Source organism: Brachycentrus maculatus, unplaced genomic scaffold (assembly GCF_059751285.1).
Source record: "Brachycentrus maculatus isolate JH-2025_06_01 unplaced genomic scaffold, ASM5975128v1 h1tg000065l, whole genome shotgun sequence".
NCBI lineage: Eukaryota > Metazoa > Arthropoda > Insecta > Trichoptera > Brachycentridae > Brachycentrus > Brachycentrus maculatus.
The window spans coordinates 559320-580416 of NW_028280819.1; the positions used below are offsets into that span (position 1 = coordinate 559320).

Below are 21097 nucleotides of genomic sequence, written 5' to 3' on the forward strand. Positions count from 1 at the left end.
ATTTAAAAGCTGTTGTCATCAGCTGACTATAGAATAACAGGGGGATGTTGCGTTTGGATGAAATTTGTCACCTAAAAAATCAGCCATTAAAAATACAAATGTAAATAAAAATTGTGACCTTAAAGGCTGGGAAATGGCCTCAGTGGTATATTCTGTGCTGGACAGAACATTCCTAAAAAATGCTGAGAAAAGCCAACCTTCAGGCCCTTAGTGACCGTAGACCCCTAGCAAGCCCTTCTTCCCACGTCCCCGTCGTAGGTCCTGGTAATGCAGTCAGAGCCTTTGGCGAAAACTGTAGCTAACGGGAAGAGGACGAAAGGCGATTGTCTGGCGCCTAATAACGAGACCCCCCCCAGCTAAGGGAAGGAATACACCCCTACAGAAAAACCAGGATGAGCCATCCTTCAGGGCACCTGCCCAGGCCTCGAGAGCGCAGGGTTAATCACCCGGTCTCTTTAAATAAACATGATTACGATACCAACAACAAGTCAGCCTCGGACACAAACACCTGACTCACGGCCCGGCAAACGTAAAAAGGATAATGTTAAAGATAAGGAATTACTCTCCAACAGTGCAACGCTTCACGTTGGCACATATAATGTGCGAACCATGCGCACTCCTGGAAAAGACCTGCACGCTACTCGCATCATGAAGATGTACAAATTGGACATCCTGGGACTGAGCGAGACGCGATGGAAAGGCTCAGGAAAGAAACTGCTGGAGAAACACACAATCATCTATTCAGGACAAGAGCAGTACCATCGACAGGGAGTGGCACTTATAATGACAGACAAAGCGGCTCGCTGCCTCCAAAAATGGGAACCAATTTCTGAAAGAGTTTTACGCGCAACTTTCAAAACCACAGATAGCTCTGTAACCATACTCCAATGCTATGCCCCCACAGAAGATGCCGACGATCACGTTAAAGATGCTTTTTACGACTCTCTGCACTCCGCAATATCCTCGGTCCCGAAAAGGGACCGCGTCATTGTAATGGGAGACCTTAACGCAAGAGTCGGCACCAACGTAGCACTCGGTCCAACAGTGATGGGTAGCCACGGCCTCGGTTGCATTAACGATAACGGTGAGCGGCTCATTGAACTCGCAACCTTAAATGAGCTCTTAATAGGTGGTACAATTTTTCCTCACAAAAATATCCACAAGTATACTTGGACTTCTCCCGATGGCAATACAAAAACGCAGATTGACCATTTTCTTTACACTGCAGCCCATCGTAGAGAACTCCTAGACGTCCGCACATACAGAGGCGCCGATATCTATAGTGATCATGAGCTACTCACAGGCAAAATAAGGCTGAAATTAAACCGCACTGCCAAGCCAAAGAAGAGGAGTCAGGTCAACATTGATAAGCTGAAGGAGACAATGTCCTGGCTTAACTATGATATCGCCGTCAGGGAGGGACTCGAGCAGCAACATTCCGATGATAATGACCCTATCGAAAGCACATGGCATAACATCAAAACAGCCATAGTTACGTCAGCTCAAAGGGTTCTCGGAATGAAGTCGTCAAATCGACCCAAATGGATGTCGGATGAAACGTGGGAATTAATAGAAGAAAGGGCCAACATAAAACTCTTAAAAGATGCGGAAACTGACCAGGGTAAGCTCGAAAGTCTCCGAGCGCAATATAAATGGAAGCACCTGGCTGTCAAAAGATCCGCAAGGCGGGATAAACGCCGTTCCCTGGACACACAAATAGCAGCAGCCGAACAAGCAGCCCGTAGAGGTGATACTTCTAAGCTTTTTAAGATTACGCACCAAATCTGTGGTAAGCGGCCCCCGACCGCAGGCCCAGTTCGTGGCCCGAGCGGCCAAATCGAGTCTGAGCCCGAATGCGTGAAAAGCATATGGAGAGATCACTTCTGCCGCGTGCTAAATCGTCCACCCCCCTTAGACCCCCTCCATGTGCCCTCAGTCTCTGCCCAACTGAACATTCCGCGAGCACACGATATTTCGCAAAGCACTCCAACGCATACTGAAATTATATCAGCTATTAAAAAGCTGAAAAACGGAAAGGCGCCTGGTGTCGACGAAATACATCCGGAATACGTCAAGAGTGGCATGGACGCTCTCCTCGACCCCCTGTATCACCTACTTTCAAAGGTATGGGAAGAGGAAAGGTGCCCGAAGGATTGGGTAAACGGGGAAGTTATAGCCCTCCACAAAAAGGGTGATCCGCTGTTGTGTGATAACTACCGTGGCATTACTCTTTTAAGCGTTCCTGGAAAAATTCTGGCACAAATAATTTTGGCAAGAATCCAAAAACCAATAATGCGAGTCCTCAGAGAGAACCAAGCGGGCTTTCTACCAGGTAGGGCGTGCGCTGACCATATACATAACTTACGATGCCTGTTACAGCAAAGTAACGAATGGAACTGCGCCCTTGCCTGCTGTTTTGTAGACTACGAAAAAGCTTTCGACAGCCCGCATAGGTCTTCTCTTTGGAATATCATAGAAGCATATGGAGTTCCTGTCAAAATTGTGGCCATTATCAGGGCGCTTCACACTAACAGCGAATGCTGCGTTAGAATAGATGATGTGTGCAGTGAACCATTTGAGGTCTCTACTGGGGTGAAGCAAGGCTGTGTACTAGCCCCATTTCTCTTCATCATCATGTTTGACTTCATCCTACGAATGTCAATTCCACCGGATCGAGGAATTGCAGTGAGTCCTGCTCAGAAATTATGCGATTTAGAATATGCGGACGATGCAGTTCTAATAGATACATCGATCGGAGCCCTGCAAGATATAATTGACTCCCTCCAAATAAACTCCGCTCGGTTAGGCCTAAGAGTGAACGCCAAAAAGACCAATGTCATGTGCAACTCAGCCTGTCCGGACCGAGATCAACATCTTACTTGTGAGGGACGAGCGCTCGTTCGAGTCGACACCTTCAGATACCTTGGAACACTCATGGTGGAGGATGGTAGTGTCCAGAAGGAACTGAATGTACGGCTCGGAATGGCAGGAGCTATATTCAATAAAATGCGCAATGTCTGGGACTCACTGCTTTATTCGACAAAAACCAAGTGTCGTCTCTTTAACGCCTGCATCCTAACAGTGTTGCTGTACGGATGTGAGTCGTGGCACCTCACCAAAGCTCAAAGCAAGAAACTAGCAAGTTTTGAAAATAGATGCCTGAGGCGAATACTGGGTATAAAGTGGTATGACTTCGTCAGGAATGACGATGTGAGGAGAAGAACTCAACAGCCCCTCATACTGGAAGTCCTGAAGAGAAGAAGGTGGACATGGTTGGGACATGTCCTTAGAATGCCACCTGAGGGCATCAACCCCTCATGTCTCTTCTTCCAACCCCGAGGATTCCGGCGCCCCGGAAGGCCGCTGACGACCATTCACCGACTATACTCAGCGGAACTTCGAGACGCCGGACTGACCTGGGAGGAAGCCAAGGAGATGGCGCGTGACAGAGTGACTTGGAGACGACTCGTGTTGGCCATATGCTCCACCTAGGGAGCGAACATGGAAAAAGAAGAAGAAGAAATAAAAATTGTAGTCATTACAATTAAAAGTTCATAAGTACAGTAAAAGTTAACTACACTATGTACTTAATGTTTATGTTTACCTATTTTTTCTACAATTGATCTTGTTTTCCATCTATTTTTTCTTGTTTAAAATGATTACAACTAAGCATAGTCTGTGTGTAAACAATAAACACTTTGGTAAGAATACCATGGTGTATGTTGTATACACTACGGTACGAATGTCATGGTGTGTATTGTATACCCACGTACAGGCTGTCTGTGTGAAATTTTCAATTTAAATTTCACTTGGTAAACTACCACCATTCCTTAAACTCTATTTTAACACATGTTTCGATGCATTCAGCATCATTAACAATTACCAATATTTAAATAAAAAAATGATAGACACTACCACAAAGTGAATGCTGAAATAATTAACGTTTTTTTGTTGTTGTTTATTTTAAATACATAAAATGATGAAAAATTAAATGAAAATAAAAATTTGGAAAATAAATAACGCATTATCTACCCACTAACTAATCACCGAGACTAATCGAGGAGATTTCACATTGTATTACCGCAGAATCTGAGATCTATCCAGAATTCTGACAAATTTTGACCTAAACTCAAGACCCACCGTTTTGGGATCTCTTATCCATAGTAACGTCCATACAAACATCCACAAAAACAGCGCTATATAAATTAACCATATTTATTATTATTATTATTAACATGATTTTTGTGTGTTCAGGTTTGGCACGGAAGGCATAGTGTACGAGCTGGCCGGCAACGGGGCGGAGCTGTTTAATGTGGACAACCGGACCGGAGTGATCACGCTGGCCTTCTGCCCCACTCCGGGCCTGGCTCCCTGCCTGGACTCGGAGGCCAGACCCGACTTCTTCCTCAACTACAGGGTAGGCATCCGGGTTTACCATCATCCTCATGTCAATATCATTACATGGCTTGTATTACAATAGACTAAACTACTATGGGGGAACATTTTATCTTAGTCCTGCATTGTTCCAATAATCAAAGGTTTAAAAAATTAGCACCAATTACTTACATTGGAAAAGCATTTAACAGGCGAAATTTTGCATGAAATTACAAATTACAAATTGCTTAAAATTATTATAAACGTCACGTCTTAGCCACACCCTCTCTGCATGTCCCAAGCCAGCCCTATTGTTGTTGATTTTATGGTTTTCATATTCCTTCTCTTCCAATGAAACCAAGAATAAAAGCTCTTAGGCTTTAATCTTTTTGGTTTAATTTTTCTATATATTTGTACAGGCCACTGATGATGACGGCTCCGGGCTCAACACGACGGTCCCCCTGAAGATTACTCTGTATGATGCCAATGACAATGCTCCGGAATTCTTGAGCCCGATATACATCACTTCCATCGATGAAGATTCTATGAAGTTTGAACCAGAATTGCAGGTAAATCTATTTTATTTTATTTCATCATACACATAATTACAAATTATAATAATGTGCCCTCACTGAGTTTTCCCGCGGGCACGTTTTACAATATTTGTGTTTAAAACTATATGAAAGAAAATTGTTTATGACATGCAATCAAATATGACATGGGGAATAATGTGATCTTTCAGATCTACCCACTTTCATAATACATTTATGAATGACCTTTCTTTCATCAACCGATTTAGATCAATTTTCATGCGTAGTAAAAGTGAAATTAGTTCTTTGATTTATTTTTCTCAATTCAGCCACTAGAGGGATAACAACAAAAAACATTTTACGAAAAAAGACATACATACCATCATGTACTTGTATAAAGCAGATAGAATGATGATTAGTATGTTGTATAGCTGAAAAATAATCCAGTGCGAAAGCAAATGTGGGCACTTGTTTATTGCAACAAACTAATCGCCTCCCTGATGCAGTATCCTATGTACAATGGGGTGTGAATAAGACACAAAAGAAGAAGAAATATTTTTTTTTTCTTTATTTTAAATTCTTTTGCATTATACAAACATGACATAAATTCAAATACAAAAAAATATTAATAAAATATCAATACAAAAAAAGATCCCACAAAGGCATGGCCTGTGTGTGGGTATACGATATAATTTAGGTCATAGTAAAGGGCACTGGCAAGAATACAATAGGTATTATAAGTAGAAGTAGAATAATAGTGTTAATATAAAATACAAAAAATACTTGACTATTAGAAAACAAAAACAAAAAAGTTTATTTTTTAAATTTAAAAAAAAATTTAAAATTTAAAAACTTAAAAACATATCAAAGATGAAAAAGTGATACGCCTACAAGAAAAAGGAGCTTAAATCTGTCTCTTCAATAAACAATCTAAGCAAAATTTTAAATCTACACAAACTTAGGTAGTTATAACCTCTAACAAATAGTCTTTGTGGAATAAATTTAACAGTTTTTAACCTTCTATTTGCATATTACAGTTATGTTGTATTTTTTTTAAGGTTCGTGCGCGTGATGCTGACAAGACATCCGTGTTGACTTATTCCTTGCTGGAAGGTCCAAAGAGTGACTTATTCTGGATTGACAGCGTCACGGGAAAGATTGGCATTCAGGGAGACAAAGGCCTCAACGTGACACACTCGGATGAAGATCAGATCAATCTGGTTGTACTGGTGAGGGCTTTGTACTAATCTATTGACTAGCAGTAGTAGCAGAATGCAACTGTCATGATTGGACTGGAGTCAAAGAGTCTGGGAGCAATTCCTAATAGAGTAGGGTAGGAAGTTCTTCGTCATTGTGTCGGCACTTGAAGAAAAAGTGATTAGTCTTCACTGCAACTGTTGCTGCAATTAATTGGTTGTGATTGCCGTCCAAAGAGGTGATTGTGTGATCGCCCTCTTTGGACGTCAGAGCTTGCCTCTATTACAAGGCATCAACAAAACAGAGCAGGTAGTATAAAAAAAACATCCCTCTGTGTTGTTAATGAAAATGATGAAAAATCAAGGTCACAGGTGAGTCCCTTGAGATATATCAATATTTTTTTAAATTACTTAACATCCAAGTGACTCTGAAATCTAGGTATGGCTTATGCAACACCGCTTATCATGGTCCTACTTAGGCTTCAAGTTTTATAGCCCATACCTATTTGTGAGTGGATTTACTGTTTATGTTTAAAGATACTATAATTTCATGCAATTCATGAGTGAAAATACCAGGCAAAGACTCGCTATTAATAAAAAAAACTTGATTTATATGAATTTAAGTTGTTTCTTACTTGTGCTAGACACTCTTTACCGGACACCACTACCCAGCTGGAAATATATAATTGATTTTTAAAATAAAATCCTGCTTTTCTCCAAGTTATTCTGTAATATAATTAATAAAATCTGATTGTTATTTTTAGGCTACAGATGGAACATACAATGCATCGTGCAAAGTGGAAATTATTGTGAAAGATATCAACAATAACGCCCCTGTTTTTGAGACTGATCATTATAATACTTCTGTTTCGGAAGATGCTCCTATAGGTAATAATCTAAACACCGTATCTTTTTCAGCATGCCATTTCATATGTGATAATTTAAAGTATTGCAATCAAATGTCATTTGACTATATCCTTATACATAGTAAATGTGTCTTTTAATCTATTTTTTAGGGTCCGATATAATCAAAGTAATGGCTACTGATCTAGACAGCGGATTGAATGCAGAAATTAAATACACAATCCATAAAGGTGGATTTGATGATTTTGGAATTGAGAAGGACACTGGAGTCATAAGAATAGCATCAAAACTTGATTACGACAGACGGAACATGTATCAAATGCAAATTATTGCTGTGGACCAAGGTGAATATTTTTTAAGTGAAATGTTTTATGCGTGGTAGAACAAATTGACTTGGAATGTACAAAAAGGTCGCCTTCACTGATTTCATTTGGCAGTTGAAAGGAAAGAGCGGGAGTCACATATCGCTCACTCCTTTCAACAACGTGATATGTATATAAAAAAAACTTGATTTTTCAGGAGATCGTTTTTTAAGTTAAAAATATAGTAAAAATAAATATCAAGCCACTTATTGAACTTTTTATTGTGCAACAGATCTTTTTAGGTACAACCTGACTGTTTTTTCTCCATTTAAAAAATATTTAGTATAGTTAAAAAAACAATTAAACAATACCTTTTCTTCAAAATGCAAAAACAACTTTTTCTGTCCTGTAGCGGGTAAATATTAAGTTAAAAATATGCCGCTTTTGCTGGGATATAGTACATTTTCTGGGCATTTCAAAAACATGCACACCTGAAAATTGACAATTTTTTATATATGACTTTGTTGAAAGGAGTGAGCGATATGTCATAGTTCTCCCAATAAGGAATGAATATATTTAAACAAATTCATTATTAATTAAATATTTCGTAAAATTCCTAATATTTTTTTTAATACATGATTATAATCCCTTTTGCAGGAACTCCGAGCCAAACTGGAACCACGATTTTGACTGTGACGGTGGCAAACGCTAATGATAAGTTTCCTTACTTCACACCCCAAACACAGAAAGCAGATGTGAGTATTATTAACAATATTCTAAAGAAGAAGACAAAATTTTATGAATTTTCCATAGAGTATATAATATCCAGTTAAAATACAATATAGGCTGTAGAATCATTGCATTCAATAGGCAGTATTTTTTTTTCAATCAAGTTAACAAACTTCTCAGCTCAGTGATGGAGAAACAAGGCTTTAGAAACCAAAAGTCCCGAGTTCTTGCTCAGAGTAGGCAGCTATTTTCATAAATAATATAAAATTTTTGTAGTATATAATAATATCCTTTGTAAAAATAAGTTTATTTATACAAAATGTTGTATTCAGGTATCATCAGACGCTGAGATTGGAACTGTAGTGCACAAGTTGGCCGCAGTTGACCAAGACATCACATCACCGGATGATTTGAAGTTTGACGTGGGGCTGGAACCGATCACGGCAGTTGATAAAAATGGAAAACAGGTGACCTATAATTGAACTGCTTAGATATTCACTATCATTCAGTTGCAGACGCAATGGGTTGTACTGCATTCAATCAATACGAGTTGAAATTACATATCATACATATCATCACCTGGATGCAGAATTGTCCTAATTTTAGAGGAGAGGAATTCAATTTTCAAAAGCAATAACCTTAAGAAATACTTTACCAATCCCTGTGATGGTGCAAAATTGAAAAATTGAAAACCTTATCGAGACCATTGCATAAATGTAGGTTGCAAGAATTAATGTATTTTGGATATTTAAAAATGTGTAGAATGGTGAAAGAAATGCCAGATCATAAGCCCTGGGATGCTCAGACTTCCATCTTCTTTCATAAAAAAGGGAAAAACAATACATATTTCATATCAAGTTGAGACACGTTTAAATTGACATCTCATCCATAGGGTGAATAATCCAGTGTCCGATATAATAAATAATATGAATACTCCATATTCGCTTTGAACAAAAAGATGCTTTATTTCTGTTCCGATATCCATAATATATCTTTATTACAGGTATCAGAGGCAACAATATTCCGGCAGTGGTTTTATGTAGAAAGAGACGGACGAGTAAAGGTGACTCACCCCCTGGACCGGAGTGTGGCCGCTATAGTCTCCCTTCCCGTCAGTGTTCAGGACACTTCCGCACCGGGCTTACAAATAGCCCAAGGTATTTTTATTTGTTGATTTAACCCATGGAGATAAGGAGTGAAAAAATCAAAAGAAATTAGCAAATGTGGGTTGAAGTAGAAGCCGAATAGTGCTAAAGATGATGCAAAAGATTTTTTTTTAAATTAACCTTTCCCATACAGTGCTAAAAACTTCCGCGTGCAACGGTGATGTATTTTGTACGCCATATGAAAATGTAATGTAAAAATGGAAAAATTTGAATATTGTTGACCATAGTCGAGGTTGAAATGTAACAATTTTTTAATGTTAGTTTTTGTAAATATCTGAAAACGAGAAAAAAATGCATCGCAAGTAGCCATTATAGCTGGCGTAGCGGTATGACCACCCCGAAGGACGACTTGCGTGCTACTAGAAACAGATCAGCGGAAATAGTATCAAGCCGCATGGCAAGCACGGCACACACGCACGCACTGAGAAACGTTTGTGTATTGGTGATTCTATTTTCAATTTTTTTTCGTTGCTGCAAATGAATTACTTTATATTATAATACTTTTACATAATATGTAATTGTATTACGGAGGAATACAAAAATTCTGAGACCGTATCTATTAAGGTGGGGACTGACCTGAGCATTTCATCGTAATGTGACATTTGCGGCGAACATCTGACTTCGGATGAAGTACTTGGAACGAGCGGCGAGCAGCTCGGCTCGCTGTACTGACTATACGAATGCTCGCACCGTAACGTGTTATGTTACGACAAAATGACTTTGGTCAGTCCCCACCTTTATGTTTTATATTAGAGTCGAAGTGTAGTAAATACATATCATCGGGAAGTAAAGGTTAACCTTGGTTTGTTTTTGTGTGTCAGGCATGCTGATAGTGTCCATAGTGGATGTGAACACGTCTCCGCCCTCCTTCCGCCAGGAGCACTTCATCGAGCGGCTGGAGGAGGCCCAGCCGCCGGAGACCACGCTGGCCACCTTCCACGCCACCGACACGGACTCCTCCATCTCGCACTATTCCATCGACCCCCCCAACCACTACTTCCACATCGACAACGTCACAGGTAACTGGGCCTGAACATCCATCTCAATCCATCTCAACCGGACTGCCCGGAAACATTTTTACATTAACTAATTAAAGTTAGTATAGTGAAACCTCTATCTATCGTTCCTCGAATAATCGTTTTCCCGGATGTGTCGTTTATTTCTTCTATCCCGACTTAATTTCATACTAAACTAAACCGCATCGATCGTTTCTCTATCACCATTTACCGCATTTATCGTTCGAATTAAGCTGCATATTTGAAACATTTTGTCTGTTTTTTTTTACATTATTTCCAATTTTCTTACATTCAACGGCAACGTATGGGATAGAAACTATCGAAAGCTTGTGTTACCGATAGCAGGAGAGGTCGATATTGATGAGCCGCTGCCTGTACCTGCATTTCCAGAAGCGTGCACACTCTTTGAAAGAAAACTTTCTACAACGCACATTCAATAACCGATGCTGAAAAAAATACCAACTGAAAAGAATTTTAGCCAACTAATGGTTATGCAGATTGGGAGGGCGGTATCTTTACTCGGTTGTATCTATTTGCGTATTGACTTCTTAATCCCGCATTCATAGTTTATTTTAATAGGTCCCTTTAAAAACGATACATAGAGGTTTCACTGGAGTAAACTTAGCAGACTCAAAAAATCAGTGTTTGATTTGACATTTAATACATAAATTAAAGATTTCTTTTTTTATATTGATATCTTAACATAGATAAAGAAGAATATGGAAGTCTGAGTATTTACATAGCTTACGACCTGTTATAGGCTGGTTTAAGTAATGCCTTTATACATGTGTAACAGATATTTTAGAATGAACACAAAGAATAGTAAATTAATGATCATACTATTATCAAAACAATATTTACTGTTAAAACGCTTTTTTATATTTTTTACAATATATGTATGTAGTTTTTGACATACATATTCATTAGAGGTAACTATTTAGACCATAAACAAATAAAGTAGGTAGTAGGTACATCAAATTGTCTTGTTAATTGTATTTGAAAATTTCATTAACCTTTTAACCGCGTCAACTTTGTTCCTGAGAGACGCCCGTACGCGGCAGTATTTCGCCGTTTTTAAAATGATTACTTTTATCATGTATTTAGTTAAGAAACGATTTATTTTCCTAAACAAAAACGTTCAATGGGATTCATTGTGCCTTTTTGGTACTCTATAATACACTTATGTCACATTATTCTTGAAATATATCGTAATATAAACAAATAAGATCGTAACATAAATAAATCAAAGCACGCATCGTGTGTCACTCTTACCCACTGGCGATGCGTAGCGTCGAGAGTGAGACAGATATAGGGCACGATTATGGCGCGGACTAATTACCGACCGCAAGAAAAATCAGGGATCTGTTCTTTTATTTATCCTTGTGATGTTACAAATTATTAGTCAGATATTTCAACAGATGTCATAAGGCCAAGGATTGACGTATTATTTTATCCAAAGTTCCACACCATGATAAAATCCCTCCCAAGTTGAACTGAGGTTCGAAACTTGGAGCAAAGTAAAAACACATACGGTTATGTCAGCCGCGTATGGGGCATGTTTTATTAAAACACATACGGTTATGCGAGCCGCGTGGATCCGGTTAAATGAGTGCGTTTGTTTTGTTGTTTTGTTTTTTTGGCATATGGGAATGAAATGATTTTAAATAGATGAGAGTATGATAAGGGTGAGGATCCGGTTTATGTATTTTTTTCATTAATTAATTTAGCAGTCTTTGTGGTAATATCTACCCTTTTTTATTTAAGTTTCACTTGGTAAATACCACTATGTATTTCTATTAAAAACAATATTTGAATGGGCTTTTCATTACAAGGTCCAACATTTAACAGAATCCCTGAATACCGCCATATCGCAGCATTGCTAATATCATATACGCTTTCTTTGCAGGCATTGTCCGGTCGAGCCAAAAGATTGACTATGAACGAGTCCACCAAATAAATTTCACAATCGTTGCGTACGACACGGGCGTGCCGCAGCTGTCTGCGTCAGCTTTTGTCACCGTCAACGTTGTCAATGTCAACGACGAAGATCCCGTGTTTGACGAAGCCATGTACGAAGCTTCCTTGGAGGAGAACTCCCTCGCCGGGACTACAGTGCTGAAAGTCCACGCAGAGGATAAGGATGAAGGTATTGTAACATTTTATTTTATCTAAAATTTAACCCTTACCGGTCCAATGTCAAATGTCTTTTGACATTTTTAAACGGATTATAAATATATAAAAAAAGAATAATGTTTCAGAGTTAGCTGAATCTATGATTTAATCACACATACAATAACAAAAAATAGAAATTCCAAAATGATTAATACTTTAACATTTTGGAACATAGAAAACAACAATAGAAATCTATAAAAAAAATATTGTAACCAGTCTGATGATGTCGGTTACGACGAAACCCGGTCACTGGTCAAATAAAATTTATGTGGGAAAAACTATATAGTTGTTATTTTACTATACATAAAAATATTCATGATAATAAATCTATAATCAACAATATTCAATGACTTAAGCCTCCCTCTATTGTATATGTTCCCACTGATGCAGCCTACCCTCCCTCATCCTTCAACGTCCCAGGGCTTTAAAGTTTTGGCTAAGTTGGCTTCCACACGGGTTTATTATAATTAATTTCATGTTTGTATGCTAAGAAGAGCTATTAGAAAGAGAAAGTAACCTATCTAACTTTATTAACTATCTAACAAAATTATGAGAGTTGGAGCTAAATTTGACAGTGTTGCCACACGCAGTTCTTGTCATGCCACCGACCTATCAATTTACATGTCTTACAATTTTAATTCCAGGGGTGTTTGGTGAACTCCGCTACAGCCTTTCCGGAGAGCAGTCCCAGCTATTTTCAATAGACGCTGTAACGGGAGATATCCGGGTTGCCTCCGGAGCTGTCATAGACAGGGAGACTACTGACGACATCTGGCTGCAGATCACGGCTGTGGACAATGCTCCCCTCACTGCCAAGAAGAACGCCACTGTTCCTGTAAGGACTCTTCTCATTTTTCACCTTAATTTAAACACAGCAAAGTTGTTAAGCCAAGATCGTATGTCTTCTATCTATGCTGTTTTGGTCACCTCGTGTGTGTGTGTTATTAAAACAGGAAGCCAGAAAAGGATATTTAAAGAATTCTTACTTACAGATCGTTTATTTATATCAGTTCTTACACTTTAATTACTATTGATACTAACTATTATAATTTAATCTAATTAATTAATGAAACTTTGAATTAAAATGTGAAGCTAGTTACACGTCCTTTAGAACCAAACGATGCAGGCGAATCTCGGCCTCCTCTCTTCGGTTGGTCGCTTTTGTTGAATTCGTTCGGGAATCTCCGTGGCGAATTCGTATTTTCAGTGCTGCCAACTTGGCAGTGTGGCTACACGCCTACACTGTATTTACCTTCACTTTGCCTTATAATATAATGAAAATTACATAATTATTACAAATGTGCAGCAAATTGATGTAAGATAGATGTTCGAATGGTAAAATAAGGAACGGTGTGTTTGAGATGGTTTTGATATGTGGAACAAATGAGTGAGGAAAGAAGGGTAAAACATATTTATGAGGCAAATATAGTTGGAGGAGTATAGAAGGACCAAGGAAATCTAGTCATTTTCAAGTATTTCAAATACTTAAAAGTGGTCGAGGGCTGGAATAAGGACATGCATGAATGTAGAAAAGGCGAAGAAGTTGTATGGCATTCCCCCTGCCTACCCCTGCGGTAAGAGGCATGAAAGTTTTTTTTGCTTCCTATAAATCCTTTATTAATTTACAATATTTACAGTATTTACACAGTACTGTTATTTTTTAATCATTCATACTGCTCATTTGATATTATGTCTTCTTACTCATTGTTCAAGCACTATCTGTGAAAGGAAGTATACAAACGTTGACATCTTTCATATTTAAAGTGAAAGAAATCATTCTGGTTTATTTGGCAGGTGACACTATATTTGTGGCAGGTGACATTGGCATTATGACACTATATTTTGTATGGTAATTTGTATGTTTGTGTTTGGTTTTACAGCTGCACATCAAGATTCTGGACGTGAACGACAACGCGCCGGTGTTTGTGCAGAAGGAATACAACGTGACGGTGGGGGAGAACCTGTCCCTGCACCCGCCCAACCCGGTGGTGCAGGTGCGCGCCGAGGACAAGGACGCCTCCTTCAACGGCCAAATCAAGTACACCTTGCTGGAGCAGACCGAGCAGGGTAAACATTTTACTATATGTCACTAAACCCCCCTGTTCATGTCAAAAATTGTGTATTTTTTATAACAATTTGTTTATTAAAATTGTAGGCATAAATGTATTCGAGAAGAACAAAGAGATGCAGTTCATTAAGTTTTAAATGCTTACAATATTGTCCCCACCACACGCAACTCCTTTAAAATTGTATATGAGGGGTGGAGGGCCAATATTTTCGTACTCAGTCCCCACCATAAAACATTAACACCTCATGATGTTCCCTGCGATAATGCGGTACCTATCTCAACGTTGGGGGTTTACTGTATTCTAATGTAGATTTTGCCGATGGACTCCTCTCAGATCTGGAGTGTAGGGCCGATCACCTTGCCATAGTTTGATTTTGTCATAATTCTAAAAATATTTACAATTTCTGGACCCTCCAATCATTTTTCAAATAAAAGTTTCAATAATTATAAGAAAATAGATCTTAATTAAAAAGTATTTTTCGCATAAAATTTTCAAATATGTAATCATATATCTTTATTTTTAAATCTGATTTCATTCACTGCATTTGTTAGCAATTAAAAAGAAAATATTTTGCATAAATTACCGCGCATTAGTTCATTTTCCAAAAATGAGATAAAAAACTTTTCAATTTGTTAATTCAAAATATTTTTCAAATTTAGATGCCTTTAATTTCAAACTGACAAGTTCTGTATCGATCTGAAACGGTGCCCTTGGCACCATTGGGTGCAGATATGGTAGAAAATTCTATGCTGGCATTTTTTTCTACAAACAAATAAGCCTTAGAATTTGAAATCCCACATAAAATAGCCAAAAACAAGTGGACCGACTGATATTCTACGGTCTCCACCGCCTCTCGGATAGACAGACTATTGATTGACTGCGTTCCAGGGGTGTTCCTGCTGGACCCCGACTCGGGCATAGTGTACCCGTCGCAGCAGTTGGTGGGCAACACCACGCATCACCTCAAGGTGCAGGCCATGGACCGCGCGGGCGAGGGGCCGCACTCCGACACGGCCGACATCTCCATCTCGGTCTACAGCGTCAACCAGCACCCGCCCGTATGGGTAGTGCCCGACAACGACCCGCCCGTCATAGAACTGCCAGAGGTAATTCATCTTTCTTCTTCTTTAGCCTTCTGTCTTCCACTGCTGGATATAGGCCTCTGTCTGTTGCTGCTTGCAGCCAATTTCTACCCCCACAGTGGATATGTCTGGACCATCTTTTGAGGTCTTCCCATGCCTCAACAGTTTCTTCAAAAAGATTCTGAATAAAATACCCGCTATTAAACTTAAAGTTGAATTTACTTTTAAAGCCACATAAATATAACATTTCAAACTACCTACTTAGCTTTTTTTCCAGTTTCTAGAACGTTGAAAACTTTACAATTTGCATCATTAAGTCAAAATTGCATATTTTCGAGTTAATGTTTTTTGCCAGTATACCCATGATTTATCTTTTTTGAGATCTCAACATAGATTTGCTTGCTGGTTTGCTTGTTTGTTTAGGTACTTACCGAATGAATAACAGTCACCGCAGTCAGAATGGTGAATGTTGCGTGTGTGTAAAGAGATCACTTAACCAGCCTATGAGCCCTGTAAATACCCTGACTTCCTTATTCTTCTTCATCTATGTTGATATGTGAAAAACGGAAAAACTCAGATTTGTGAACAAGTATTTGGAGACACTCAAAATATTGCACATTTTGTAAGAGTCTCAACTTTAGATGAAATGTCTATGTTTTATATGAACGAAGATGGAAGTCTGAACCTCTCTCATAGTCTTTCACATATAAAAACATGATAGATGTTTTATTTAAATCGGCACTGTGGCGTAGACGCTCGACTACGAAACTGGCGTAGCCGGTTTGATTCCCGTTAGTCGTAAAATAAATTGAAGATTTTTTTTTTCAATTGGTCTCGGTTTATGTGATGTATTTTTCACATTTACCTTCCCTATCCTTACTATCCTATCAGCAGACAAGACTCTAAAAGTAGGGGCTACGCGGGTTATTCCTAAAAAAAATAATAGTAATAATAATTTCAAGGTTATTTTACGACACTTGGATCTATGTCACCTGCAATCGCACCACTGAAAGTATTATGCAGTTTACACAAAACTGGCTCATGAAATGAATTTTTTTGTAGAATGCAGCGCAGGCCGACATCGTGCTGATCACGCTGAACGCCACGGACGAGGATCCCGGAGACAACGGGCGCGTGACCTACTTCCTGAAGGTCGGCAACAAGAATGTGCACGAGACCAACGAGTTCATCCTGAACGAGACCACCGGCGAGCTGAAAACCAAGGTCTTCCTGGACAGGGAGGTCAAGGACAGCTACCAGGTTTGTTGTTTTTGCGATGACGTCACACAAACTTTGTTTCAAGTAAAAAAATCATGGTTTTAGTGTTAAATACAACCACAGATGGCAGTAAACGTGCCATTTTAGAAATAAATGTCACGGGGCTTTAGTTACAAGTGCAGTCGCCCATACTCCTTTGAGGAAAATTTTGTTTGGATAACAAACTCAAACTGGTCTTATTTTTATCAAAATTGATTTGGTTTGTATTGATAGTCCGCCTCCGTAGTGTAACGGTCAGCACGCTCGGCTATCATTCTGGAGGTCCCGGGTTCGATTCCCAGGGGGGGTCAAATAAATAAAAGTGATTTTTTCACTCTAATATTTATTCAATATTACCCTGGACTGGTACCTGAAGCGGAGGGCTGATCACCTTTCCTTCGTGTGTTAACAGTCAAGATAACACTGAGTTTGTATAATGCAGTGCCCTATGCACCATTGGAGTGCGGATAAGGGTTTGAATTGAATCGTATTAATGCTTTTTTTTCTAGCTCCTGTTAGTGGCTACTGATCAAGGAACACCATTCAGAATGGAAATATTAAAAGTATTGACAATAGCCCTCACCGATTCCAATGACAACCGGCCTCAGTTCACCAAGGATCTATATGAATTTTCAATTGCTGAAAACCAGCCTCTTGGTACTATCGTGGGTAAGTCACATTTTAAATTAAAATATTTGAACAGCAATATAAACGTCATATCAGAAGCTAACTTTAAAATGTGGTAAAGTTCACCATGTTTTATTAAATCTTCTCTTTTCTTCTTTAGCCCTCTTTAGTCCTCCACTGCTGGATATAGACCTCTTCCATATCCTTCAATTTTCTTTGGTTGGTTGTTGCTTGCAGCTAGTTTTTACCCCCCACAGCGTTTATGTCGTCGGACCATCTTTTACTCTCCCAAAGTCTCCATCTCAACATTTTAGAGCTCCTTCTTGTGGGGCCTTGTCTTGCAATATATCTTGCCCATTGCTACTTTAGTCTTGCTACGCGATCCCATACTTTGACCAAAATTTGCACTTAGGGTATTTCTGTATTCAATCAATATTATGGAAAAATCTCTTTTGAAAATTCACTGTTAATTATTGGCTACTTGATAAAGAACCCTTTATTTTATGTTTGAGATTTTTTACTATGCTTTTTAAAAATGTTTTTAAAAAAACATTAATTCTGTGCATGCTCATTCCGGAGCATGTGTAACACGGAAGATATCGTGAGGTGGGGACGACAACGAAGGCGATACTGGATCGAGCATATAAACAATGTCAGAACACAGACTTCCACGTAATGCCCTTCAAGGAAACCTTAAAGGACGCAGACCCCCAGGCAGACCTCCAAAAAGGTGCAGAGATAGCTAGGAGTCAGTATCCCAAGAAGGACAGGCGGAGGCACAAACAGATCCTTAAGATTTACAAAAAGAAGAAGAAGAAGACATTAATTCTCTCTATATACATATGTATGAACATTGTAATATATGCACATGATTAATTTTACAATTTGTTTAAATATAGGGACAGTAAAAGCGTATGACAAGGATGCTGGTGATAACGGCAGGACGTACTATCACGTGATCGACGGAAATAAGAAAGGCGCCTTTCTGGTGGATCGTACAATGGGCATCATCCGAGCTAACTGCTCATTCGACAGGTGAAACTCAACAATGCTTTGTATTTCTCATACATTAACACAGCAACATGTAATTTTTTACAAATTCACTTTCTGTGCAAGCTGCTACACTTTGTATATAACCATATCCTCTATGAAAAATGCAATTTGACTTAATATATTTCTTATTAACTCATTGTAGTCTGGCACTTTTTTATCAACCCGGCCCTAATTATACTCAGTCTGCCACCCGACCCTCAGTATACTAATCACAAGTAACCGCAACACCTAATGCTATCTGTACAATGTTTATGGGCGTCTCTTACGCTCTACCAAAAGTACGCAAATAGAATGTTTATAAGCGTCTCTCGCTCTCTACCTATGTAAAAAAAAATACGCGTTTCCTTTTTAGCATTTCCCACAAACAATGCGTTTATCGAAGAAAAAAAAAATGCAAAGAATAAGTATAAAAAATAAACATTGAGTCCCGCTCCAAGCTCAAGAGCTTAGTCTCTTTTTTGGAAAGGCACAGCATAACTAGTATTAAGAGTTAAAGGTACAAATGTCTAGCAAATAAATTAAATTGTAATATTTTTTCTAACTATATTAAGTCAAAAATATACAATATATTTTTAGCAATGTAGTAATTGATGAATTTGAATTGATATATTATTAGATTAAAACCAATATTTTTAGCTTTTCCACTTTATTTTTATTTGACGTTACCGACATCATCGTTACCAACATCAGACCAGTCTGATGATGTCGGTAACGACGAAACCCGGTCGCTGGTCAAATAAAAATAAAGTGGAAAAACTAAAAATATTGGTTTTAATCTAATAATATATTAAAAATGCAATTCCATCACGAAGTGTCAGTGGAAAATATAAATCTATTAATTTGAATTGAATTTGCAGAGAAGAGGAGTCGGAATACACCCTGACGGTGTTTGCCAGCAACGATCCCATATTCGACAACAAAGCCAACCCTCTGCTGGTGACCCTGGACCAATCCAACAGCGAAGATGAAAGCGCCAACGGTACCTTCACCTACAAGATGGAGAGGGACAAGAGCATTGCCCACGTGGAAATCAAAATTCTGGATGAGAACGACAACGCGCCCAAATTTGAGAAATCAGTTTACTATGCTGGTTCGTGTCTTTACTAACCTTTCCTGTAATGATCATCCAAAGTAATTCTTCTTATTCAACCCTGCACACTATTTGGGTGCAGACTATGGTCAAAGAAAAAAGATATCTCCTTGGTAACACTCTCCTTAAGGTGGAGACTGATCGGAGCATTTCGTCGTAACATAACGTCGCTCGCGGCGAGCATCACCGAGCATCCGAAACTATGAAAAGAGCGCTCGGCTCGCTGTACTGACTGCCTGAATGCTCGCATCGTAACATGTTACGTTACGACGAAATGCTCCGGTCAGTCTCCACCTTTATCATTTATCGTTTACTTTGTGTAATACCACTCAAAATTAATTGTTTTTAACTGGTATTACCCCAAAACTATTGTTTTAAAACGGTATTACACAAAAGTGAATGAACAAGTAGTGTTATTTTACCATGCCACAAAGTTAACAATACTTTTAATGTGCAAAATATATCCCCTCGGTGTTTAGAAGCGATGGGCAATCTAAATAATTTAATTAAATAACGATCTCCTTAATAGAAGTCATTACTCAGTTTCGTTTTTTGATTCAATCACTTAAAGCTTATCACGCCAATCAGCGAACTAGCTCCTTATTTGATAATTTGACATCCAAACTGAAGCTGGAGCTTATATAAGCTAAGAAAAAGTAACAGTTACCCATTAAGCACATCTATAGTGTACAGTGCTTCACAGTGGAAGATATCGAATATTTCAAATATCAATGCTTTTTTTTAGGTGTTAGTTCTACGGCCAACAAGGACGAATTCATTCTGTCAGTGGAAGCCACTGACCTGGACTATGGAGATAATGGATCCATCACTTACCTCATCGGTGCCTCTAACCTCTACAAGTTTGGGAGTCAGAATTCCACCGGTTCCATCGTGCCATCGCCTTTCAACATTACCGAAAATGGTACAGTACTTACCTCACGTATACTTACACAGTAGAGTCCCGAAAACTAGGTCTAATGTGGACCAAATGGTGGCCGAGTTTCTCAAAATACCCGGTAAAGAGAATAAGTAGGAGTGTTTCCTCATTTCCTCTGTATTGTTTGCTTGAGAATTCATTCACTCAAACCCTTATCCGCACCCAAATGGTCCATAGGGCACTGCATCATATATAAACGCAGTGTTATCTTAGCCGTAAACACATGAAGGAAAGGTGATCAGCTCTCCGCTTCAGGTGCCAGTCTAGGGTAATATTAAATAAATATTAAAGTGAAAAAATCACTTATATTTATTTGACCCCCCCTGGGAATCGAACCCGGGACCACCAGAAACAGTAGCCGAGCGTGCTGACCATTACACTACGGAGGCGAACTTGAGAAATCAACAGATAATAAATTGAATTTAAATATAAAATACCCTTAAGTAAAGGAAAAGTACGCACTTCATTTACTACATTTTACTTCTTAAATTTTTCTATATGATCATAATGAATGAATTCAAAGTGTACAATAATTTACCCCATAAGACAGACCTCAGAAAAATACTCTATGAAGGCACACGAGACAAACGAATGTGGGACCTTGAATGTGTCCTGAGTTTTTCCTCTGCCGGG

The 21097-nt window shown here is 38.7% G+C and overlaps 1 protein-coding gene across 2 annotated transcripts in view; it reads left to right on the forward strand.

The window, feature by feature from the left end:
- Positions 1–21097, forward strand: part of Cad87A (cadherin 87A) — an 88634-nt gene that overhangs the window by 61145 nt on the left and 6392 nt on the right. For both annotated transcript variants that reach the window (XM_088256654.1, XM_088256655.1), the window contains exons 13-30: positions 4255–4417; positions 4794–4943; positions 5963–6133; positions 6865–6988; positions 7117–7308; positions 7924–8021; positions 8328–8462; positions 8999–9152; positions 9983–10180; positions 12084–12323; positions 12994–13184; positions 14230–14416; positions 15307–15524; positions 16563–16760; positions 17267–17426; positions 18284–18419; positions 19295–19527; positions 20273–20449. In XM_088256654.1, the coding sequence (XP_088112780.1) occupies positions 4255–4417; positions 4794–4943; positions 5963–6133; positions 6865–6988; positions 7117–7308; positions 7924–8021; positions 8328–8462; positions 8999–9152; positions 9983–10180; positions 12084–12323; positions 12994–13184; positions 14230–14416; positions 15307–15524; positions 16563–16760; positions 17267–17426; positions 18284–18419; positions 19295–19527; positions 20273–20449 (3125 nt within the window). The remainder of the gene's footprint in view (positions 1–4254; positions 4418–4793; positions 4944–5962; positions 6134–6864; positions 6989–7116; positions 7309–7923; positions 8022–8327; positions 8463–8998; positions 9153–9982; positions 10181–12083; positions 12324–12993; positions 13185–14229; positions 14417–15306; positions 15525–16562; positions 16761–17266; positions 17427–18283; positions 18420–19294; positions 19528–20272; positions 20450–21097) is intronic.